Source organism: Pogona vitticeps, chromosome 3 (assembly GCF_051106095.1).
Source record: "Pogona vitticeps strain Pit_001003342236 chromosome 3, PviZW2.1, whole genome shotgun sequence".
In the NCBI taxonomy this organism is placed as follows: Eukaryota; Metazoa; Chordata; class Lepidosauria; order Squamata; family Agamidae; genus Pogona; species Pogona vitticeps.
The window spans coordinates 68890547-68916965 of NC_135785.1; the positions used below are offsets into that span (position 1 = coordinate 68890547).

General features: G+C 38.9%; 1 protein-coding gene across 2 annotated transcripts in view; it reads left to right on the plus strand.

Annotated features, from left to right (window-relative positions):
* Positions 1-490: 490 nt before the first annotated feature.
* WDR11 (WD repeat domain 11) overlaps positions 491-26419 on the plus strand; it is a 48181-nt gene continuing 22252 nt past the window's right edge. For both annotated transcript variants that reach the window (XR_013543912.1, XM_020786507.3), the window contains exons 1-12: positions 491-797; positions 2915-3026; positions 3738-3891; positions 8613-8786; positions 9787-9973; positions 10777-10942; positions 13326-13434; positions 13983-14178; positions 18516-18619; positions 18977-19153; positions 21022-21106; positions 25100-25206. Coding sequence is in view for 1 of the 2 variants with exons in the window: in XM_020786507.3 (XP_020642166.3) it covers positions 712-797; positions 2915-3026; positions 3738-3891; positions 8613-8786; positions 9787-9973; positions 10777-10942; positions 13326-13434; positions 13983-14178; positions 18516-18619; positions 18977-19153; positions 21022-21106; positions 25100-25206 (1657 nt within the window). In the remaining variant the exon portion in view is untranslated. The remainder of the gene's footprint in view (positions 798-2914; positions 3027-3737; positions 3892-8612; positions 8787-9786; positions 9974-10776; positions 10943-13325; positions 13435-13982; positions 14179-18515; positions 18620-18976; positions 19154-21021; positions 21107-25099; positions 25207-26419) is intronic.

Here is a 26419-nt window from a genome sequence, read left to right on the forward strand (position 1 = left end):
ACTTGCTGGCACATTGATTGTAGCACCTTAAATTCATTGTGCGTTAGTATCTACTCAGAGGTAAATCTCATTAGGTCCATTGGGCACATGGATAGATAAGGACCTCTGAAAGAAATCCCGTTACCACCACCACTCCCTACACAGTTTTATTTGCGCTGGGAACCACTGGAAACGCGGGATGCCTCCTCACCTCCCCTTTGTTCGGAACCAATGTTTACCCTCTTAACAACTATAAAATAAGGTGTTGGGGCAAATACAAGTCATGCACGTCAACTATTTTAAGAAATGGCTGGAAACAGAGAGGCTCCCAGCCGTCTTTGTAATTTAAAGAAGGAAGGGACGCCCTTCAAAATATAAAAAGTATCCAGATGAGAAATGCCTTTGACATTGTCGAAATAGGCGTTCCTAGTTATTCAAAAAGGAACCTGTCGGAGCTTCCCGTTATCCACAAACCTTGCACCGAGGAAGCGGGGAAAAAAAACCACAATAACACCCCACTCCTGCCTTACAGTTCTTTCTTTCTTTCTTAGCTGATTCAGGCGGAAACATTCTTTGTGAGCCGGAACTAATGTTTGCCAGTTGACAAGGACCACCCGGACTCATCGGGGAATAGGATTGGTGTTACTCCGCCTGTGGAGAGGGCTTCCTTCGCGGAGTTCCCGTTCCTTCCTTGCCTCCCTGGGTCCTTCTCCTCCTCCTTCCTTAGCAGCCATGCAGCCCTTTATGGTAAACATCAAGCTGTCAGCTCGGACTCTCACCGGGGCGCTCAACCCACAGAACCGGGGGGCGGCGGACTGGTGAGTAGAGGAGGACAGCCCCGTCCCGCTTGGGGTGGCGGGGATCTGTTTTTATAGCCTCATGGAGGTGGGGCACGAAGGTCTCCGTTTAAACTTCACAGAGGCTCCCGCGCGGATCACCTGCAATGCTTTATTTTGCTTGAGCTGAATCTGATCAAGTGCAGTGGGCTTGACTTCTACTCTTAATCAGTGGGTAAAAAGTAGGGAATAGGGGTCAACCACCTGTGAGTAGGACAGCCTTTCACCCCGAAATATGAGAGGGAGATTTCGTGGGAAGCAAATCCAAGGCTGAAGTGGGCCTCCGGGGTGCACGTTAACAGAAGTGAAATGTACAGAAGAGGAATAGAAAGGAGCTGAAGGGATTCGGCAAGGTAGAGTCATTTTTATGCAAGTTGCTTGGAACTTAAGAGGATCCATCAGGGTTTTTGAGGTAAGTGAGAGATGCTCAAGGACGGGTTTATCATCGCCATCCCAGTGAGTTTCTATGACAAGAGGGGATTAGACCAGCCAGCCTGTGTCCAGGCCTGGCAGTCTATCCTCTACATGCCACACACTCTTGACAGCTAAGAGTACCATGTTAACTATCTTAAATGTCTGTGTTGAGCTGTTATGCGTTTTATATATTTAACACACACTACATATCATGTCAAGTGTCATTATATGTTTTGCCAGTTTAGAGGTAGACAGGATGGCACTATGATCAGTCCTGTTTGAGTTCTTCAGGTGTACAAATGAACTATTCTAAACAGGAACATTGGATGGTGAGGTGGACTAGCGGTAAATGCTAAAATGTAAAGATTGGAGTGCCAGGTGAGAGTCAGAAGGCCTGAGGATAGGATAAGGTGGTAGTGCAGCAGATCCCATTTTTGCTGTTTTGTAAACAATTTGAGCATTCTAATGCAGGAACCAACAACATGCATTTGTGTGATTTTAATACCTTTTTTGGACACCTAAGAGTCCAGTAACAAGGAAACTGAGATGAGCCAAATGTCTCTAACATAAACCTCATTTTTACTGTTTTCACAGTAGTTATGACAGATTCTCGTGAAAAATGGAAGTAATGCAAAGCTATCTTAAAGGCTTGCTGTTAGGATTTGTTAACTATGGGACGTGGTGGCGCTGCGGGCTAAACCACAGAACCCTGTGCTGCAGGTCAGAAGACCAGCAGTCGTAAGATTGAATCCACACGACAGAGTAATCTCCCGTTGCTTCATCCCAGCTCCTTGCCAACCTAGCAGTTCAAAAGCATGTAAATGCAAGTAGATAAATAGGTACCATCTCGGTGGGAAGGTAAAACAGCGCTCCCTAGTCACGCTGGCCACGTGACCACGAAAACTGTCTTTGGACAAGCGCTGGCTCTACGGCTTGAAAAACGGGATGAGCACTGCCCCCTATAGTCGGACACGACTGGACTAAAAATGTCAAGGGGAACCTTTACCTTTATAAGTGTTTCAGGCACTGTATTTATTTTGTTGCATATTTTAGAGTCACAAGCTTGCCGTTGATCCAGATGTCCTTAAAATAGCTTGGAATTTGCACAACCAAACTTTTATATTCAATATAAACCTGCAGTTTATTCCATAGAGGCAAGAAGGTTTCAGGATGGAGTCACATAGTAGCTGGATTGTGGCATTATGGAGTTACAAGGTTTAAGGTTGTCCATAAGACATCTAGTGGAAAGGAGTATATGTACATTTCTGTATGATGTGTTGTGTAGTACCATATTTCACTTACAAGCAGATAAGCTGCTGGTGAAAGGATGGAGGTCTAGGCCCAGAAGATAAAAATAAAAGCCATAAAACTGTCCTTACTGAAGAAAGGAAGAGGGAAATTCTTATTAGCACAAAACGATTAAGGATCTCTTCTGGTATGCATAAAAGCTAAACATTTTCTTCATTTTTGATATATATTAAAGGTTGCCATTTTGCAATGGGTATGGGCATTGATTCTGTCTTGAAACATTTTATAATTAATGATTGAATGATTGAAGCTTCAAATCATGTTTGGTTGTTTCTGCTTTGTTTTGTTCTATTTCTGTGCAGCAGCTATCCCATACATCTACCAAAGCTGATCACAATTCCTTTTCTGTGTGTAACAATAGTTGTGTTTTTTTCTAGGGGCTGGCAAGGATTGATTGCATATGGATGCCATTCTCTTGTTCTAGTGATTGATTCCAAGACTGCTCAAACTCTGCAGGTTTTAGAAAGGCACAAGGCTAATGTTGTCAAGGTAAAAAAATTGAGGACGAGCATAATATGAGCCAGTTTCATGTGAAGATAATATATTGTAGGATAAGCAAACATCATTATGATCAGTGACAAACTACCCGCATATTTATGCCGGCATTTTACTTTTTATGAATGAAACTTGCAACAAGAACTTGCCATGTCTTGTCATCTACTGAAATGAGTATTCTGTTCATGGTTCTGTTTGCCATTTCCTGTAAATGTGACAGCCTATTCTCACCCTCCAGGTTTCTTTTCCAGCCAACATTCAGTATTCTTTGCCTTCAGAATGTATTCTATCCTCATTATGCTATTTTGGGGAGAGTAGCTTGATCCATTATTTTTTGTAGTTGGATTTCATTGATTATATGAATGAAGACTTCTGCGGACTTTATTGATTATAGGAATATGTTGATAAACTGGTCCCATTTTTGGTGCTATTTTTGCTGTGTGTGTAGCAACTGAGCTTACCATCTGTCAGGTGCACAAATAAGGTTTAGGTTTCTAAACTCTCAGTTTCTAATTTCATAGAAGGTATAATTGTGTAGTTATGCTTCTTCGTTCCAGGATCTCTATTCACTGTTCCTGTTTTCTTATGCTTGATATTACTTATTTCTATTATCATTTTTATTGTTATATAAAAAATAAAATGAAATCAAATATGTTTCACATCTCCAATACAAATAATAATCAACTTTAATTTTATTTTCTTTAGGTTAAATGGGCTAGGGAGAATTATCACCACAATATTGGATCACCTTATTCATTGCGCTTGGCTTCTGCTGATGCTACTGGAAAGATAATTGTTTGGGATGTAGCCACAGGATCTGCTCGCTGTGAAATCCAAGAGCACACAAAACCCATTCAAGGTAGGGAACTAATACTGCATCATATACAACTGCACTTAGCTGGAATTAAAAATAATTACAGGTAGTCTTTATGTTCCTTCCAATTAAAGTTTCCTCTAAGGTGTGCACTTGCTATTCCACACAGCATTTCTCCTCCTTTGCGCACCCACAGTTATCATTTTTAGCCCCGGTTCCGGTCACAGAGGAACCCCACTCAGGGGGTGCAGAGTCATCTTTGCGAGGGGCAGAGCCCTGCCCAGTAGGGCTGAAAATTAGAGGGAATGTTGCTTACAATATTTGTGTTTTTTTTCTGGCCAGACATATTTAGCATGACTGGTCGATTTAAAATTTTCAGTTTACTTCAGAGCTATTTGCTTTACGTGCTGAAAAATTTAATAGCAAATTTTTCAGATAAGAATCATTTTGAAAATCTCCAGAAATTTAACAAAAGTTTAAGCACTTTTTAAACAGCTATGTAAATATTCATGCTTGCTTAAGTAAGTAGGGCTTTATTTCACAGATTGAAAGTTATGAAATGATTATATGAAATATTGTTAAAACATTGTTTGTCTTTGTAGCAGATAACATAAACTGTTAATGGTATGCACACAGACCTTGAATTCAATGGGAGTATTGTTTCTGAATAGGTCTGTATTGATTAGCACAGTGAATACATCGTTTAGTGATCCAGTGACAGTATTATTCAGAACTTTCTTCCTATGGATGGATCACATGGCTATTTTTTATTTTTAAAATTATAATACACAGTGAAATTCTTGAGAAATGAAGGCTTTAAAGAAATATTCAAGGTGTGTTCTTGAATATTTCCTGGAATTGTTGCTTTGGATCCTGACTCCTGATTCCAGCTTCTCTCAGAAGACCCCCTACATTCAGACTCTGTAGGAAATCATGGAACATCTTCCTCACAGTATATGCCTGTGTATATCCATAGCTGAGGGCTAGCTGGATAGCTCAGAGGTTTCAGTATCAGGCTGAAGAAGCAGAGACTGGGACTGTGATTCCTCACTTTGCCTCTGGTGGAGAAAACCAGCCTGTGTGGCCTTGGGCAAGCTGCACAGTCCCAGGATGTCTCCAGAAGAAGAGAATAGTAAACTGCTTCTGAGTATTCTCTACCTGTAAAACCCTGAAAATGGTTGCCATGAATCAAAATTGATGACACATTTATTTATTTATTTATTTATTTTATTTCTATCCCGCCTATCTGGACATATTAGCCCACTCTAGGCGGCTTACAATAAAAGAAACAATATAATTTTAAAACATTGCACCTAGACTAAGATAGAAATCAAAGAAAGATATAAGAAAGGAAAAATCGTCAGGAGTTTTCTGTTGGGAAAGCCTGCCTATACATCAATGTTTTTAGTTGTTTCTTAAAAATGTCCAGCGAGGGAGCCGCGCGAATCTCAGGAGGTAAGTTGTCATAACATGATTATGATAATCAACATACTATCTAATGTTCAGCTCTGCTGGGTGGGTCTCTGCCTCTCTCTAGCACGACTCTGCCCCTGCATGCATGCGTATGACTCCGCGCGCCCCCCCACGCTGGGTTCCATCGCAACCAGAACCTAACGTGATCGCTGCGTGGAGGAAGAAGACAGCTGTGCGCACGTGCCCAGCTTAATGGGAACTTTGGTGATCATGATGATGACCAGTTGCCTATGGGAAACTGAAAAATAAGATTGGACAGCTTCTTCTTGTGCACAATGCAGTTGTTTATGGTTAGGTCTTTACTGGACTAAAATGCCATATATTTGCTGTCTGTTGCTAACATTTTTCGGTAACAAACCAAACATAATATTTCATATATTATGATTTAGAATACCAGAAAACATTCCTGAAACCCCACACCACAGAGTTGTTCATAAAAGCAAGTTTTGGATGTAGGAGTGGGCATTAGCTAATATGATGGTTGTAAAAGTGGAAGTTTGTAAAGCATCATTTAGTTGGGGTCTCTGGTATTAAATTTGCTAAGTCATCTACTTTTGCTACTCTTTTTTCATAAATGCTGGTGAAAGTTGTAAAGCAACTCCATGGTCTTGTTGAGCCAAGAGTGTTACCATTTTAAAATGTAAATTCCATGTAGGAATTTTCAGTTCAATTTAATCAAAGACTTAAAAGAGCCTTTTGGACACATTGCAATCTTACGTTGAGCTTGCCCAGATAAATTGAATTGTGGTGTGTGTTTTTTCTTCAAGCTTTTGCAGAGAACATTTCTGGGCTGCCTTGGAGGTGTGACTATACTATGAAGGATTATATACAGTAGATGCTTGTTAAATATTTCTGGTTTTCTTTATTTTCACAAATGGAGCTTTAAGAATGGGCTCAAAAGCTTCACATGTAGATTTCCTTCCTCACAGAAAGAAAAAAGGCTTTCTTTGGTCACCAGCAGATTTGGCCTCCAGGAGGGCTGGATTTGGCTCAACAGCTTGAGGTTCTCTGCTCTGAAGCAAGTGATAATAGCAGCTTGAGCAGAATGTACAGATTTTCTATTTCTCCATGAACACAAGCTTGTGCTTTAATGCTCTGTAATGTGTCTCAGCTCTCTTCTGGTCCTTTTTCTTTTCTCCCTGTAGCAAACTGTGCGTCTCCTGCTGTTTTTAGCACTACCCACATCCCTCATTATCATTACAGTTATAGATGCTCTTTATTCCTGAAGTAAAATTCACAGCATCTTGATGAAATGAAATTTCAGACTTGGGCTTCCATGAATAATTGATTTTTCACTTGCAAAGTGGGCTTGTAAAACTCTTCATGACCCAGAATGACCCAGACGTTTTCTCTTGTGACTTCAAATGTTGCTAAAGTAATTGAACATTTGTTTGATTGCTTATGATGATGAAGTAGAAATAATATGGTCACAAAGCACAACTTAAATACACAGCAATGAATAATTCTGTGTAATAAGGTATTTCAGTCCTGGACATTTTAACTATTGCTGTCACTTAGCTCTACTTTTTCTGAAGTAATGTATTTGAATATAGTATCAATAAACTGCTCCCATATTTATGGTAATCTTGCTTGCATTCATCAAAGACTGGCAAGATCAAATGAGCTCATTGTATTTCCATTCTAAGTGTTCCAAGCTCTCTTCAGCATTTGCTTCTCTTAGACATAACTGCTTTTAGTTGCTCTTCCTCCAAAATGAGGTTGTTGGGTTTTTTTTCCCTTATTTGATGATCAGTTTGCTTCTTTGGCATTCAGTGAGAATGAGGAGACATAAAGATGAGATGAGGCAAATAAAAATACCTTATGTTTCAGGAAATAAGCTATAATGTTATCTCATTGTTGATAATCTTGTTGATCTTGACTTTTTCCTGTTCTTTTTCGTGTCCATATCAATGAAAGCTGCGGTGCTGTAGCCATTTTCCCTTAGGTGAGATACTGTAACATGAGCATTTCTTGGCCACTGGTAATAACTCATTGGATGATGTATTGTAGCATGTGAGTTACACTTGCAGTCAGACAGTGAATTTTATAGGGCTTCCTGCTATATATTTGGAGGTTGATTGCATTATATATAGAAACTAATGGCTCTATAACACTTGCTTGTAGTGGAAAGTGGGGATTTGTGCTCTTGCACTTTGTGAAGTTCACTAGATGATGCATGACAGAAAGACTGATCTGGAACATTAATAAGCTTCTGCTTTTTATTAGGATGTGGGGGTTCAATAAATGGTAGACCTCAGAAACCACATGGCTCAGTTTCTGTTACTAATGTTGCTTTCTGTCCCCAATTTAAGAAAGTAAGTGGCCAACATCAAGAGGACTTCTCACTAGTCCTGCCTTTTTCCAAGCCTTACTGCACCTTCTCAAATGTCTTTTCAAATCCCTTTTCAAAACAATGAAGTAGCAAGAGTTTTTCTGAAGTTTCCATAGAAGCATACCCAGAAGTCAACAGATTTTATTCTTCACAACAGTGATTTTTATTAGTCATCTGCAACCTCACCCTTTCCGCTGAAGAAGTCTTGCTACAACTCCATTAAGTGAAGTTCCAGTCCTGTTCTGTATCCACACAGCAGGCAGCATTGGCTGCGCTGTCACAAGATATATTGGGAACAGTGCCAGTTAGGATTTCTCCATTGTTAACACAGGGATCCTAACTGTTACAAGCATGTGAAACAAAACTGGAGCTCTGCAAAGTGGTTAACCGATTCAGTCAAATCATGCAGCATGGGAACACTGGCAGCAGCCAGGGGCGTAACTTCTGGGTGTTGGCACTAAAACTGAGAAATATAAATGTTTCCAGTATCATCTGGAATATCAGTATCAAACCCCCACATTCCTCTCACAGCAAGCATTATACAGTACAGCCACTAGTTTCTATAATACAGAAATTTGGCTCTGAGGTATTTTTACTTGCACTGACAATGAAACAGATGTGTAGTCTTGACACTTGATGACTTAAATGTGAGCCACTTTTGACCAAAAACCATCTTGTCTAAAGTCTGCCAAGGGTCACATTATATCTCTGACATATCTTTTCGCCAACTGTATTGTGAAAACTTGACAGAGACAGATTGTATAGTATTTTGTGACCTCTCTGGGCAGTACAAGAATTTATTTAAGCTGAGTAACAAAATATTTCAGTAAAATGGTGCGTCCTGTATGTCATTTATTCTGATTTTTCTTTTAGAAACCTAGGAGACAAAAAGGCAATGAGTGCTCCAAGTTTTAAGACTATTCCCTCCCTTCCCCCCCCCCCCACTGTTTTGTTTTGTTAGATATGCAATGGCTATGGAGTCAAGATGCCTCTCATGATCTGCTACTTGCTGTTCACCCGCCCAATTACATTGTGTTGTGGAATGCAGACACAGGCACCAAACTTTGGAAGAAAAGTTATGCAGAAAATATTCTTTCTTTTTCATTTGACCCCTTTGATCCTTCAAATTTAACATGTGAGTATGATATTAGGAAGAAAAAAGCTCACTGTTCTTGCCTTCCATAAAAGTAAATATTGCTGTTGTGTGAAGATTTGCTGCCAAAGTAGTAAGAGAAAGCGCAACATAAAATGATTTTATTCTGTTGTGTAAAATTCTAGAGAGGTTGGTTTTTTTTTTTCCAGAATTGAATCTGAAGTGATTAAATGAGACTGGTTGTAGAAATGAGTCATTAATTAATATAGCAAACAACCAAAGGTGCCACATGTCATGTTCAGTGTTTGATAAAGAGTGAAAGTGCAATGTGTTCTACAATACATATGCAGCTTTCTGATGCCTTGGGTTGGCTTCCTCTGTAGTCCAGCTACAGTATGCAGGGGCTCAAACTGTAGAAAAAGCAAGCCGAAATATCAGCTGTATTCACACATCAAGGTCAAACAGTTTAGTGCAACATGAGTGGGTAAAAATGCAGCACAGTAAGTCCCATACTTCCGTACTTATTTCTTCCATATAAATGAGACAAGGAGTTCAAAAGCTTTTGCTCAACCGGCTTGCTGTGTTGTCTGGACCCCAAACTGTGTTTACATTTTGCTGCTATTAATTTAAACCAGCCTTGTTGTGTAAACTGGAGATAAAGCAAATCATTTCATTCCCCCTGGCAAAGTGAAAAGCCATAGCTAAACAAAAGTGGAAGCTTCCAAATTCCATCTAATTGCACTGGTATGTGGGGTGGTAGGCAAAGAAGCCTCAAGCTCAATATGATTAATTCCTGATCATTTATATCATGATAATGTGTGGTTTCCTGTGGGATATAAATGCAAGCATATCAAAGCACAGGCTTATCTGTCCTCCTCCAATTATGCCACGGAGAACAGTATAGAGAAAGCAGTGATGAAAAACTTCTTAATAGTGAGAAACAAGACTTTCTTGTGTGGTATATCTGCTTATGTTCATTTTAATTTGGGCACCTGTGTATCCACTGTAACCAAATAAATTATCTCTTTTTCCCCCGGCACAGTGCTTACCAGTGAGGGAATAGTGTTCATTTCAGACTTTTCTCCTTCCAAGGCTCCTGTCAGTTCAGGGAAAAAGGTTTACATTTCCAGTCCACATTCTAGTCCTGTTCATAACAAACTGGCAGCTGCTACAGGAGCTAAAAAGGCTCTGGACAAAGTAAAAATTCTCATCACTAATGAAAAACCAAGGTATGTATGAAGACCTTCTTTTCTGCTATGTTCAGAAGACTCATTCCAGACAGCTAAACCAATATGTTGACTATACTGTAGAACATTTTGGTTATGTTTGCTGTTGTGTGTTATAGGCCTCCAAATATTTTGGCAACAAACTAGCAAAGTCCAAGGTAGCTTTACACTTTAAATAAATAAATAATGTTTTTGTTTAAATCGTGGTTTAAATCTATTTTTTTTAAAAACAAAACATTTATTTTGATTCACCCTGCTTGTGGGCCTGATAGAGTTCTAGCAGATTCAGTGGGAATTAAGCATGTTTCAGTTTCTCTGGAGTGAATGCCATTCTGTACATTTTGTACTTTTCCCCAGTAGATTTTGCAGATAGCACGTATGAAAGATTAAGGTCAAAAGACTGGATTTTATAAATAGAAATACTATACTTGTATTAAATTTCTTTTTCTTTTGTCACCAAATATTAGTTATTCAAATATTAGAGTTGTTCTGCTTTTCCCAGTCCCCAGACTAAAAGCACATCAAGGGAACATCTCAGGATGTTTGCAAGTCTAGGTAGGAAGCCCCCAGTTATTATAGAATATTAACTTGATAAAGCAAATACCGCCTAGAGTGGACTGGTAGTCCAGATAGGTGGGGAATGAATGAATGAATGAATGAATGAATGAATGAATGAATGAATAAATAAATAAATAAATAAATAAATAAATAAATAAATAAATAAATAAAATGATGGTTTGATTTTGTCATGGATTGTATGTTTGCAATAAAAGTATTTTAATAGAGTTTATTTGTGATGTGTTTAGTGCTGAGTCAGTAACACTGAATGAGTGCCTTCAGCTATGCTACCTGCCTTCCAAACGAAACTACATGTTGTTACTTTACCCAAGAGAAATCTTGATTCTTGACCTTGAAGTAAACCAGACAGTTGGTGTGATAGCAATCGAAAGGACAGGAGTGCCTTTTCTACAGGTAATAAAGCCATGTTGCTTATGTATGTGCCTTAATTTTCACTTCTATGAAAATTATTCAGTTCTATGAACATTATATTTAGTTCCATTTTTTTTCAAAACTGTCAGTGAGTACAGAGGGGAAACAAGTTAATTTGCAGCCTGAAATGGTATCTTTGTGATTAAGAAGTTGATTTTTGGCTGGAAGGCAAGGTGCAGAGTTAGCTTCCATTCAGAAAGAATTATCTGAAGATTTTTGTTAGGAACTGGTGCCTGGGTTTATTTACTCTGCTTTTCTTATGGAATGCAGATGTTTCTGGTCATAGACTGGAAGTGTGCAATAATCATCTCAGGCAGCAGTTAAGACTCAGTGGGGAACATGAAATCAAATGTTTTAGGGCAAAAATGTATGGGGAAAAAATGAACTAACCTTGAAGGAACATTGTAACTGACAGCTATGATCCTGAGGTTGTTTTAGCCCTTCTCTTTGCCAGAATAATTTTTGACCGTTTGATGTGTTCAAGTGGTTGAGGGCTTATAAGTCTCAAGTTGGCAGAAGTGTATGGAAGAAACAAACACAGTAAATTCTTGTAGTGTTTTTATTGTGGCTTTGGGATGGTGATCCTCTTATGGTAGTGAGAAGCAGTAAACAAGATGGGGGAAATTAGAGCCCACTATAGCCAAAACTGTTTAATTCTGCTCCCAAAAGTCTGCTGTAAATCCCATTGCATTTTGTGGCATTATAAAAATTACTAAAGTGGAAACAGTCCTGTCATGGAAGGAAACATCATTTTATGGTTGTTTGGATGTTTTCTCCAATAGTCACAAAGCTTTTCTGAGCATGACGGCTTATGTAAACTGTTTTGTTCTTCTGGAGTCATTAATCTGTGTGAGCTGGATAGAAAAAAGCTGAACATCACAGCTTTTGTAAATGTCTAAGAATAAAGTATGTTCACTTGTGTGGACAGAAAAATATAGAGGTGGTGGCATTTTGAAGGCATTCACCAGTAACAAAAATAAGGTGTCATATTCAAAGTCCCCTTCCCATGATTCCTAGTTCGGAAGTTCAGAACTTTCAGGGGAAAACAAAGGCTTCCTCTGAAAGCATGAGCTGTATGCCCAGTATGCCATTGTCTCCATGTGAGGGTCAATCTGAAGAGGAGACATTGTGCAATATGTAGGGCCCCTCCATAAAAATAAGAACCCTGAGTTTTGGGGATCCACCCTTCCCCCCCCCCCAAAGCTGTATCTTTTCCTATGGAAATAGGAATAGGAGGGGATAAGGTTAGCATTTTGCTCGTGTTTTCAAATTAAACCTTCCAAAGATTCATGAATAGGGCCATGAGTATTAAATACTTTTTCTGGGGATATGTGTGTATATAAAACTCATACACATGAGATGTCTAGTTGGGTCTCAAATCAGGCACTTCAGTTTCTACAGTATCATTCTTTACTCAGCCTCTGCCCTGTTTTTGTATTCACCAAAGAAAGAAAGAGAGAGAGAATAAAAACATTTCATGTGAGTAAACAGAATATAGCTTCTCATCAGCAAGTATTTATAAAGAAGTGGTATCTGTCCTGGCTGTCACAAATGTGCAGTTTCGTTAAAATGAATGCTTTTGCTGCATTGCTGGCTTTGTGCATTTTAAATCTGAGAGATGCTGGTGGAAGCATTGTAAAGCTACCACTATCCAATAATGTCTGTTAGCTGTGCTGAAGTCATCCAACATGGGAAAAACCCTTCCATCTCTCTTCTTAAATACTATTAATTGTATATATAAAAGGAGTGTCTTGTATTAAGAAAGATAAATATCTCTAAAATGAAGTTAGGTGTGAGTTGTTACTCTAGAAAACAGAAGCTGGAAACCTCTGTCTTGTAGGTGTTGATGGACTATTGTTCATATCATGATTTTTAACCATGGTGAGCCTGGCTGTTGCTGATGAGAGCTGGTAGGAGCCACAGTTCCTATATAAAGGATGTCTATTGAAACACTTGTAGCTTTTTTGTTGGTTAAAGGTTAACCAGATTAAATCCAAAGAGTGAATGGTTTGCTTACATTAATAATAATTATTTTTTTGCAAAAAAAACATGTGATGTTGTTGCTCAGGCTACTCTGTGAATCGTAGGAACATGAGAACTGCTGGAAAAGTGAGGCACAAATATTCTTTCTGTTTTTAATCATATTGTTTGAATTCTACAACATTAACTCAAGTACTGAACTTAAACCTGCTCCGTTCTGAGTGATGGCCAAATATGACAGTACTTTAAATCGATTTTAGGGAATTATAACCAGTCCCCCACATTAATGCCTATGTGATTTGAGTTAATTTATTACTGTTGAGAGCAGGATTCCTTTAGGAACAAGAAGAATATTAACCTACAGTTCTTGTCTCTTTTTATCAAGGTAATTCCTTGTTATCAGCGTGATGGATTGTTCTGCCTTCACGAAAATGGCTGCATAACCTTAAGAATTCGCAGATCTGCCAATAGTGTTACACCAAATGAAGATCCAGGTGAGTGGGCTCCTTATGTCTAGGAGGGTAGCTTTCTAGGCCACATTTATATTAACACTTGGGCCATCAGTAGACTAGCTAAAATTTGTAGTGTCACAGTATGGCTAAAGTGTGAGGATATTATAACTTCACAGTATTAAAAAAACTTGAGGATACAAGATGCAGGGAATTTCCCCATAGTAAAGTATCTTAAATTCTGATTGGAGTAAAAACTTGGATGTATGTCTGTTTAAAATAGACTGGAATAGGAAGGACATAAGCTGTACATTTTCTAATAAAGGTGCATTGTTCTTTTACCTCACTATATTAGTAATGGATTACTGTGCCCTCTATGCTGCATTTATTCTGCAACATACGTGCAAGGTAACCTAATTGCTTCTGGCACAAATCTTCCATTCAGTCTTCACTATCTCAGTGTTACGATATGAACTGGTTATGTTTTTGTAAACCAAAGAGATAGAAGCAAGAACCAGAAGAACTGTCAACAAGAGCAATGCATTTGCTTGACAGCTATGGATACCTCATACATTGTATTTTGATTCTTGTAGATCCTGATCACATTCAGGAGTTGGTGTATGATTTACGAAGTCAGTGTGATGCCATCAGAGTTACCAAGACTGTTCGCCCATTCAGTATGGTGTGCTGTCCAGTGAATGAAAATACTGCAGCTCTTATAGTCAGTGATGGTCGAGTAATGATATGGGAACTGAAATCCACCATTTCAAGCCAAAGTTTCCGTGCTAGGTAATATGGCTTTTTTTCTCCCAGTTGTTCCTTTATGTTTGCACATGTGACAGCATGACTATGGTGCTCCATTTTAATGTTAATATACAGTGGACCCTTGACTTACAGACGGCTTGACTTACAGACTTTTTGAGTTACAGACTTCTCTGGCCGCAAAATTTAGGTTTGACTTGCAGACTGAGATTTGACTTACAGACCAGAAAAAAACCAAAATGGAACAAAAACGGCCTGTTACGGGATTAATCGGTTTTCAATGCACTGTAGGTCAATGGAGACTTGACTTACAGACTTTTTGACTTGAGAACCGCCTTCCAATACGGATTAAGTTCTCAAGTCAAGACCCCACTGTAATAGGTCTCCCACATCCGGTATCACAATTTCACTTTCCCACGGTTTACCACAACCACTGCCCCCTTGTGGCCTGTGTCCAGCTTTCTTTCTTTCTTTCTTTCTTTCTTTCTTTCTTTCTTTCTTTCTTTCTTTCTTTCTTTCTTTCTTTCTTTCTTTCTTTCTTTCTTTCTTTCTTTCTTTCTTTCTTTCTTTCTTTCTTTCTTTCTTTCTTTCTTTCTTTTTTTCTTTCTTTCTTTCTTTCTTTCTCTCTTTCTCTCTCTCTCTCTCTCTCTCTCTTTCTTTCTTTCTCTCTCTCTCTTTCTTTCTTTTTTTCTCTCTCTTTCTTTCTCTTTCTTTCTCTCTCTCTCTCAGTTTCTTTCTCTCTTTCTTTCTTTCTTTTTAGGATACATTTCAGAAACACTAGTATATTGGTAGTAATGACAGCTCTTCCCTCATTACTCTCTGTGTTTGCTAAGTGCATTGGTAGTCTCAGAGGTTTATTTTGTTTGCTCTTTCCCTTAGGCTTGGGACAATGTATGTATCAGTTTGATTTTGAGGAAGAGTTGAATGGTTGAATTTACATTTGTGGGTCTATGACTGGGAGTAGTTTGCATATCAGGGTGATAGTGTAAAGAGCATAAGTGAGGCAATCCAGCTATTCTGAACACAACTTTCAAATAAATATTTATAGTTGTACATACAGAGAATATAGTCTCCCAGTAGAACTAGTGTCTCCGGACTTTGAAGAAAACTTAATAAATGTGCTCCTGGAACAATGACTCATACTGCTTCTTCAGTTTTAAATAGATGTGTGTGTTGTTGTTTAGTCATTAAGTTGCATCCAACTCTTCATGATCCCATGGACCAGAGCACGGCAGGCCCTCCTGTCTTCCACTGCCTCACGGAGTTAGGTCAAATTCATGTTGGTAGCTTCAGTGACACTATACAGCCATCTCGTCCTCTGTCGTCCCCTTCTCTTGCCTTCACACTTTCCCAGCATGAAAGTCTTTTCCAGGGAGTCTTCTCTTCTCATGAGATGGATATGTCCTTCCAGTGAGCACTCAGAGTTGATTTCCTTCAGAATGGATAGGTTTATTCTTCTTGCAGTCCAGGGGGCTCTCAAGAGTCTCCTCCAGCACCACAATTCAAAAGCATCAATTTTTTGGCAGTCAGCCTTCTTTATGGTTCAGCTCTCACTTCCATACATCGCTACTGAAAAAGCCATAGCTTTGACTATGGTGACCTTTGTCAGCAAGATGATGCCTCTGCTTTTAAAGATCCTGTCTAGGTTTGTCATCACTTTCCTCCCAGGAAGCAGGCGTCTTTTGATTTCATGGCTGCTGTCACCATAAGCAGTGATCATGGAGCTGAGGAAAGTAAAATTTGTCACTGCCTTCATATCTTCCCCTTCTATTTGCCAGGAGGTGATGCGACTAGTGGCCATGATCTTGGTTTTTTTAATATATTGAGCTTCAGACCATTTTTTGCACTCCCCTCTTTCACCCTCATTAAGAGGTTCTTTAATTCCTCCTCACTTTCTGCCATCAGAGTGGTATCATCTGCATATCTGAGGTTGTTGATATTTCTTCTGGCAGTCTTAATTCTGGTTTGGGATTCATCAAGTCCAGCCCTTCACATGATGTATTCTGCATATAAGTTAAATAAGTAGGGAGACAATATACAGCCTTGTTGCACTCCTTTCCCAATTTTGAACCAATCAGTTGTTCCATATCCAGTTCTAACTGTTGCTTCTTGTCCCTCATATAGATTTCTCAGGAGATAGAAAAGGTGGTCAGGAACTCCCAGTTCTTTAAGAACTTACCATAGTTTGTTGTGGTCCACACAGTCAAAGGCTTTTTCATAGTCAATGGGGGTTCTCAGTACACATACTGCTGACACCTACCTTGTAGGATTTGGGGCATAACCTTGCTAGCATGTGAAATGAGTGCAATTGTACGGTAGTTGGAGCATTCTTTGGCACTGTCCTTCTTTGGGATTGGGATGTAGACTGACCTTTTCCAATCCTCTGGCCACTGCTGAGTTTTCCAAACTTGCTGGCATATTGAGTGTAGCACCTTAAGGGCATCATCTTTTAAGATTTTCAGTAGTTCCACTGGAATGCCATCACCTCCACTTGCCTTGTTGTTAGCCATGCTTTCTAAGACCCACTTGACTTCACTCTCCGGGATGTCTGGCTCAAGGTCAGCAACCAACTATCTCTGGATGTTTCTGGTATAATTCCTCTGTGTATTCTTGCCACCTCTTCTTGATGTCTTCTGCTTCTGTTAGGTCCCTACCATTTTTGTCCTTCATCATGTCCATCTTTGCACAAAAGGTTCCTTTAATATTTCCAATTTTCTTGAACAGATCTCTGGTTTTTCCCTTTCTATAATTTTCCTCTATTTCTTTGCACTGTTCATTTAAGAAGGCCCTCTTCTCTCTTCTTGCTATTCTTTGGAAGTCTGTGTTCAATTTTCTGTAACTTTCCCTATCTCCCTTGCATCTAGCTTCCTTTCTCCTCTCTGCTATTTCTAAGGCCTCGTTGGACAGCCACTTTGCTTTCTTGCATTTCCTTTTCTTTTGGATGATATTTATTGCTGCCTCCTGTATAATGTTAGGAGCCTTGTTCCATAGTTCTTCAGGCACTTTGTCCACCAAATCGAGTTCCTTAAATCTGTTCTTCACTTCCACTGTGTTTTCGTAAGAGATTTGGTTTAGATTGTACCTGACCAGCTCAGTGGTTTTTCCTACTTTCTTCAGTTTAAGCTTGAGTTTTGCTATAAGAAGCTGATGATCAGAGCCACAATCAGCTCCAGGTCTTGTTTTTGCTGACTGTATAAAGCTTCTCCATTGTTGGCTGCAGAGAACATAATCAATCTGATTTCAGTATTGCCTATCTGGTGATGTCCATGTGTAGAGTCGTCTCTTGTGTTGTTGGAAAAGAGTGTTTGTGATGACCAGCTTGTTCTCTTGACAAAACACTATTAACCTTTGCCCTGCTTCATTTTGAACTCCAAGGCCAAACTTTCCTGTTGTTCCTTTTATCTCTTGACTCCCTACTTTAGCATTCCAGTCCCCTATAATAAGACCATGGTTTTTTGTGTCAGTTCTAGAAGGTGTTGTAAGTCTTCATAGAATTGGTCAATTTCAGCCTCTTCAGCATTGGTGGTTGGTGCATAAACTTGGATGATTGTGATGTTGAAAGGTCTGCCTTGGATTTGGATTGATATAATTCTATCCTTTTTGAGATTGTATCCCAGTATAGCGTTTCCTACTTTTTTGTTGACTATGAGGGCTACTCCATTTCTTCTACGGGATTCTTGCCCTCAATAGTAGATATAATTGTCTGAATTGAATTCGCCCATTCCCATCCATTTTCGGTCACTGACATACAGGATGTCAATGTTTATTCTTACCATCCCCTGTTTGACAGCTTCTTTTGTCTCTGGATATGAATGTATCTTCTGGTGTTCCAGCTTTATTCAGTATGGCTGGTCATTCAGAAATTGAGATACTATTGCTATTTCAGGTTGCTCACAAATCAGATTTTTATTTCCATCACCGACTCATTTCTAGAGCAACACAAAATTAAGGTAAAATGCAGGGAAGAATTGATAAATTTTACTATAAATATTTTAAGTGGCACCAATCCACTGTTTACCTTAAATGATTTATAGTGTTCTTATCAGATTACTGGCCACGTGTGCAAAGAGCAAGTTTCATATTTATTACACTTGTGCCCTAATGTGCTGTTTTACTCCTTCCCACACAAATGAAGGTCATCCGTGTCATGTACTTGCGAGATAATAAAAGAGTACAACCAGTCACATGATCATGGTGCAAACTAAATCTGCTTCCTATCCCCTTTGACACCAACCTCTAAGAATCAAGTGTTTCTACAGGAACCCAGTGTTTCTAATACATAATTTGTCCTGAATTGCAATTGTTGTTTATCCTAAATATAATGGAATGTTACAGGCTCAAATCTTGTTTTTTTCCACTTGCAGCAATTCAAGCACATCACCTTTGTATTCACCCATGTCATTCTGTGGAATTCCTGTGGCAGTATCTCAGAATAAGCTTCCAGACCTATCGCTAGATAATATGATAGGTAAGAGCGTCTGTGCCAGAAAAATACTGTCTGTTAAAGAGAGTAACTTGAAATGTTGACTAATACAGATCACACATGGGTCAAAAAGAATGAATTAAAAAGAGTTGTGCTTTGTGTGTGGTTTTGTTTAAAAAATTCATTTGGCATATGGAAGCAGAAGGAGTATACAAATAGTTCCATTGAAATGAATTGAGAGTTGTTGCTCGGTAGCATCAGTGTGGAAGAGTCAATCCCTCTTAACTAATTGAATTAATTGAGGTGAATCAATGCTTGTTAAATGTATTGACAATAGTGTTTTCAGAACATTAAAGATCATGAATGAAATTATTTTTCTTCATCTGTTTTGCGATAAAACAGGGCAAGGCATGCTTTCTACAGAAGAGCAGCTAAGAGGCTATAGTACACAAGAAGTACATTTGAAATTCCTGCTAACAGGGCTGCTTTCCGGACTTCCTTTGCCCCCATTTGCTATCCGTATGTGTCCGCCTCTTACAACAAAAAACATAAAGCAGTATCAGCCACTCCTTGCAATTGGTAAGTATCTTAAACAGTAAAGTTCAGCACATTTTTTTCCAGTTTGAGCCTTTGTAACTAGAAGTATATGCAGTGAACAGAGTGCAGCCTCAGAGACTATGTCTGTTTTGCAGTAGCATGTCATTTGGCTGCTATAGCCTTTAAGTAGTTTTTCAAAATAAAGAGTGACTTCAGAAGCCTGTGCTGCAGGTTCAGAAGACCAGCAGTCGTAAGATCGAATCCACGCGAAGGAGTGAGCTCCCGTCGCTTGTCCCAGCTCCTGCCAACCTAGCGGTTCAAAACCATGCAAATGCAAGTAGATCAATAGGGACCACCTCGGTGGGAAGCGTTCCGTGTCTAAGTCGCACTGGCCATGTGACCACAGAAGATTGTCTTCGGATAAAACGCTGGCTCTATGGCTTGGAAACGGGGATGAGCACTGCCCCCTAGAGTAGAACACAACTGGACAAAAATTGTCAAGGGGAACCTTTACTTTTACTTCAAACAGAGGTTAGAAATTTCCCTCTTAAGGAAATGTCTTTGCACATGTTCTCCCACTTTTAGGATATTCCTGCCATATATTTATTTGGCATTCTAAACCAAAGAATTACGGTTATGAAAGATGAATTTTTCTACATATTAAAGAGATACAATTCTGAAAATGCAGCAAGTTAAAATATCCCCCAGCCAAATACCTGCTTAACTCTGACTCCAAAATGTTGTCCGCCTGTTTCTTGGTTTTAGTAGACTGTATTCTTGAAATAGTTTGAATAATGGACTAAGATACAGGCATCCAACGCAAATAATGTTATGACAGCTGAATTGAAATCATACTCCTAAAGAGTATGGCTGAAACTTAAATGCTGTAAGGACCCTGTGCCCCTACATAAAATTTTAGAGTACATATCCCATCATCTTTGAATGTTGGCCACCCTTGCTGTAATTGATGGTGGTTAGAATGTGACAGACTACAGACTGCTTGCTGTGACCAACCATATCAGGATAGAGAATTAATTATTTATTTTGCTGATCCTTGACATACTTTTAAAATATCTCTATTTTTTTCCATATAAAATGGGAGTGTCTTCTATCATAAACACCTAGATACCTGCCATTTGCTCCAGCTTTCTAAATAATCCTGTAAAACTCGCTATCCCGGGGCAAAACCCCTACTAGTCTTCTAAAACTTAAGAGCTGTGGAGGAGAGCAAACCAGATAAGTATACTTTGACTACAGGCAAGGCTGCTAACTTCTTAACAGGCTAATAAAAATAATGCTTTCTAATGGCTTCTTCTCAGCCAGTCTGTTGTGTTTTGGTACTAGACACAGAAGTACAAGTAAAAGTACTTCATTTGAAGCTACGTGGAAACCAAGGAGTCTCATGGAAGTGGAGTGGGGCAGTCTGTTCCTCATCTGCCAGTATCTTGCACAGTCAAGAGTTAAACCTTTTTCATCACTGTCCGGCTGGAAGGCTGCAGGCTGGTAGAGGAGGGAGTGGAATGAGCCTTCTCAGAAATCTGTGTGCTCTGCTGCCTGTAATTCTTTGACACATGTAACAACCAGGGGAGTTTTTAAAGAAAAGTCTAGCTTAGAGATTTTCACAATGGATTAGTTTTGTTGCGGTTGATCTAAAATAAGGCTAGTGGCCGATTTATCACTTGGATGTAGAGATGTAAAATTTCTGAAAAGTTCCATTTTTCCAGAAAACAACATTTTCCCAAGTTTTTTCTAGGAATGGATTTTTTTTTTTTTAATTTTACATCTCTACTTGGGTATCAGTAAACAAAACAAACTCTATGGAGGAAAAAATTCTACCAAGTGTTTCCCAATGTCATAATAAAAACATTTATTTCTGGAACATTTATAAATATACGGATCTTTCTTTGCAGGAACAAGCAATGGCTCAGTCTTGGTGTATAACCTTACCAGTGGATTTCTACATAAAGAGTTGAGCATTCATTCCTGTGAAGTCAAGTAAGTTCTTTTTAATTGTTGGAGAAAAGAAAATTAAAAATGTTAATATATTCTGAAAGAATTGGGCTTAATCATAAGTAGACTGCAGAAAGATTATTTGCCCTGGTAATTCTTTGAAAATATTGATTGTTTGTGAAAATTTGGCCTCATAAATATTTGAGTTGTCAACAGAAATGTCTTTTGTTCAAGTCTGAATATAAGCACTTGTTTTCTGTTTAATGCTGCAGCATAGAGAATCCTGTCTAACACAAGTAGTATTCTGTCCGTATTCATAAGGGACGAACTATGTGAGGGGGGTATTTTCAGTATTGTTTTTTTTTTTCATGTTAACAACGCACACACACCGGCCCCCAAGCAACTATGAGAGTTTAGGATGAAGGACCTCTTGGGAGATTGTTTATGTGACAGGCTGCTTAATCTTTCCCTTCAGGAAAAATTTTATGGCCTGTATCTTTTTCTGTTGTGCTGGGTATCAGGTTATGTGTAGGGTTACAGTCCTTCAGAACTGCCTCTTCTCTTTTCCTGACCTATATTCCTGGAGCTGCTTATTTATTAATGTAGAAATGCATGAGGATGCAGAATTATGGTTTATCCAGCACATGCATTTTGGATGAATCAAGAGGTATGTTTCATTGTAAATTGTTTTGCCAGTGATGCTCAGCTTTACTAAGAAGCTAGAAAGTTTTGACCCCTCATTTCCTTGAATGACATGTTCCCCATTTGATTATTGTAAAAACTGCATCACTGAGAAACAGTGACAAAGAACCTATGCTTCAATTTGCTTCTTTTCCTCTTTCCCTTCTGTTCTCTTTCATTTTATGTTTTCTTTTTAGATTGTGCAGGGATTGTCTTCTTAATTATCTTTGTAAACTCTTCTGGAGGCTTTTAGGCTTGTTTGGCTGGTGAAGCAGTTCAGAAATGTTCAAATAGATAATCAGGTCATGTGGAGAACTTTTCTCTTTAAAAAAATGTAATGAGGCATATTGAAAGTTTGGGAAAACATTTATTCATACTGGCCTGTAGGTACAGCTGTAGACATGACACAGTGCACGTAAGGATAGTCCGCAGAACCAAAGATAGAACACACAAAGTGCCATAAAATGAGTAATTTAAATTGGTAGGCTCCCTGTTTAAATAGGTATTCCTTCGAACTCTCTTTCCCAGGAAGTTCCTTTGAAATTCTTTTCTAAGGATTTCACTTTGATATTCCTTCAGAAAGAAGTCTGAGTATTTTATTGCTTTATCATACCTTTGCTAAAGGTAGGGAAGTTACATGTCTCTACCCTTCTCAGACAATGACTGTCTTCCCATGGTTCATTGAGGGACAGTATATACTGGACTTTGCTATGCATATGAAATTCATTGGCTGTCTTTATATAATTGCCAAATTCTAATATATATGGTTATACAGTATTTCAAAGTTGGAATGAGAGGGATTTCCACAGTCATACAGACATGAAAAGCTAAGTGGATCACTAGTCTTTGCTTCCTACTTGATGATGATCTTCTGTTTTTAGAACTATCCATGATTTCTCAATAATGTGGTATGAATCAAGAGTGGTTGCAACTAATATTTTTTCAGTCTCAATAATTGCAAGACGTCTGGAAATATTTTATGCAATTCAACATGACAGCAGACCAAATTAGTGTTTGGCTTGTATCCCTGCTAAGGATGTCAAAAACAAGTGGTGGAATACAGGGCTTTCTGTAGATGTGGATGATCAGGAAAATCCAGTGTCCCATAGAGGATTTGAATTCCATGTCATAGTCAGTAGAGAAAATTATTCCTTTTAATCATCATATAATTTCCTTCCTCTCTCATCTTTTAAATGCCAGTGGGACTGTAAGCCTGGTATTTTGTTCAGACTTTTTAGTCTTCTGAAGCTTGACTTACTTTTATTATAACATGCAAAGCTTAAATACCAGTGTTAATATTTCATAAATGTTCATTTTAAAAGCACTTAAAATGCTTTATTTCATTAAAGCCCCACCAGAGCTTTACACAATGTTATATGCATAATATTATGCACAGTTATGCTTTCATCTCCTCTGTTTAATAATTGATATTCCAGCTTGGCTTTTTCAAGTTGTCCATCCATGATATCTCAAAAGTATTTAAAACATTTTGAACATCCAGGGTTTTAAATTAAATTAAAATTCTCGAATACTCCTTAACTCTTTGGAGTTTCTCCATGGCATATAAAATTTTTAAAAAAATCATTTTTAGGGAAGAAGAGTGATATTGAGAAAATGAAAGTACAGTGGTGCCTTGATTTATGAACTTACAGTGGTGCCTCGCTTAACGACGATAATCTGTTCCAGGAAAATCGCTGTTAAGTGAAAACATCATAAAACGAAATTTAAAACCCCATTGAAACGCATTGAAACCTATTCAATGCGTTCCAATGGGGTAAAAACTCACCGTACAGCGAAGATCCTCCATACGGCAGTCATTTTCGCTGCCTGTATAGCGAGAAATCCATCCCTAAACACAGCGGGGAGCCATTTTAAGCGCCCGGCGGCCATTTTGAAACCATCAATCAGCTCTTAAAAAATATCATTTTGCGAAGAATCGGTTCCCGAAGCAGGAAACTGATCATCGGAAAGCGAAAAAACCCTATTTAGACCATTGTTTTGCAATTGTAATTACAGTGTACAGCTATTTCGTCATAATGCGGGGCAATCGTTAAGTGAGGCACCACTAATTGGTTCCGGAACTCCAGTCATATCTTGAAATGGTCGTAAGTTGAAGCACCATTTCCCATAAGAATGCATTGGAAAGCAATTAATCCATTCCAGCCGAAGAAAAAATTCACCCCCAACCCCCCCCCCCAAACACTGCAAGGCCTATCGGAAACGTGATTTATTCATTCCAGCTAAGGGGGGAGGGGAAAGAAAAGCAAACAAACCATGCAAGACCCCTCAGAAATGCAAAAAAGCAAAGCAGAAAGCAAACAAACCATGCAAGACCCTTCAGAAATGCAAAAAAAAAAAAAAAGCAAAGCAAGAAGCAAACAAACCATGCAAGACCTTTTGGAAATGGAAAGAAAGCAAAGCAAAAAGCAAACAAACCGTGCAAGACCCTTTGGAAATGCAAAAAAGGCAAAGCAAAAAGAAACCATGCAAGACCCTTCAGAAAAGCAAAAAAAGCAAAGCAGAAAGCAAACAAACCATACAAGACCCATCGGAAATGCAAAAAAAAAAAAAAAAGGCAAAAAGCAAACAAACCCTGCAAGGCCCATCAGAAATGGGGAAAAAACTCCAAAAAACAAACAGAACCTGCAATACCCATGAGAAATGGGGAGGAAAACTCAAAAAACAAACAAACCTCGCAAGACCCATCACAGCATAGAAACATAATCCCACCACACAGCCCCAAACCACACTGCAAAACCACCCAGAACAGTTTTTTTAAAAGTAGAAAGCAGCACCTTACCAGGCAGTCCGAAGCCGCCTCCTCTCTAACTGCTAGGGCAAAAGAGCTACAAAGAAGCAGCCTCTTCGCCACCAACGGTTAGCAATTTGAATTCCTCACCTTTTCCCCCTGCCTTTTTCTAGTTGTAACTTGAAGCTCCATTCACAAGTAGAAGCCAAATTTTGCGGCCGAAGCTGGTCGTAACTCAAAATGGTTGTATGTTGGGACGTTTGTAAGTCGAGACACCACTGTATGTGTGAAATTTCATAGCTGGAAATAATACTGAAAATATTATGCCTGATATTTTTATTTTTCTATGAGCTAAAATGGGAATTCTTTACTGGGAAGAATCTATGAATGTTTGATTCAGTTTCTGGCCAGTAGCCTGTTGCCTAAATACAGAGTTCCCCCTCTGCTCTGACATACTCCCTGTTGCATGACTGATCTTGCAACTGACGTGAGAATGGGCACAAAACAGGAAGCATGCCAAAGTTGGAGGAACAGTTAGTACATTAAGTTGCAGCACATCCCACAAATTCAGACAGTTTTTGTAATTTGCTCTGTATATTTTTTGGCAGGGGCATTGAGTGGACAAGCTTGAGTGGCTTCCTTTCATTTGCCACATCAACACCGAATAATCTGGGGCTAGTCAGAAATGAGCTGCAGTTGGTTGATCTTCCCACAGGTAAATTACATACATGGCTGTTGAGACATTATGGATGAGAACTGATAGTTTTGCAGTGCTGACTTATATTCAGTCTTATCTGTTCACTTTATGTTTAATACATTTTTTAGATGTGGAATATTTTAACATAGCTAGTATAGTTTTCTTGAAATCAAAATTTGGAACATTTTAGATAATCATAGCTTAGCAAGTCCACTGAAGATTTAGCAAATCATCTTCTGGGCGTAATTGAGAAGATGTCAGCAAAAGATTGAACACCATTAAAATTATGTACATTTTATTTATTTTGTCTGGGAAAACAAATTCAGCACTAGTTTAGTAATCTAATTACTGCTGCAGTTCTCTTGGATACTCTTCATATTGAGTTCTAATTGGTTAGTGGTGAACTGAATTAAAACAACATCAGTAAGAGATTAGTTTTCTGTCCAAAAGACTTAAATGCTGAAATATCATTAAAATTGGAAGTCTTGTGGAAAGGAGGGAGGGAAAGTGTATACAGTGGAATGTTTTTGAGCCCAGATGTCAATAAGACCTTATTTTCCATGGGCAAAATCCTCTTGCATTGGGGTGGCCCAAATGGTGTTATCTTTGAAGGCCAGCTGCCCCATATTAAGAAAATGCCACAAACGTTGTCAATTGCATACTGAGTTATATGACTCAACGTGCAACTGATAATGTGTACAATGATATCCAAATCTGAGACGACTTGCCTCGACATGTTATACCATTTGCATAGCTAAACAAGAGAATTTGGGCCAATATGCCAATGCGGGCAGTGCTCATAACGCAGAAAGCTACCATATTTTTCTGTTTATAAGATGACCCAAGGTATAAGATGATCCCCCCTTCTTTAACGCCAAATTAGAAAACTGAATCCCTGCTTTTCCCTTCCTTTTGTTAAGCCATGGGGCTTAGTAAAAGGAAGGGAAAAGCATGAATCAAAGGGCTCCCTTTGACCGCCACTTTTCCTTGCCTTTTGCGAAGCCACGGGGCTTAGCAAATGGAAGAGAAGGCTCCCTTCAGGTAAAGGCTACACAATTGCAGCTGTTTGAAGCAGCCATGAAACGGCTTCAGGATCAAAGGGCTGTGATGGTGCAGCCCTTTCATAGCTGCTTTATCTGAAGGGAGCCTTCCCTTCCTTTTTGCTAAGTCTTGTGGCTTCACAAAAGGCAGGGAAAGTGGCTGCCTTCCATGTATAAAATGACCCTCAGTT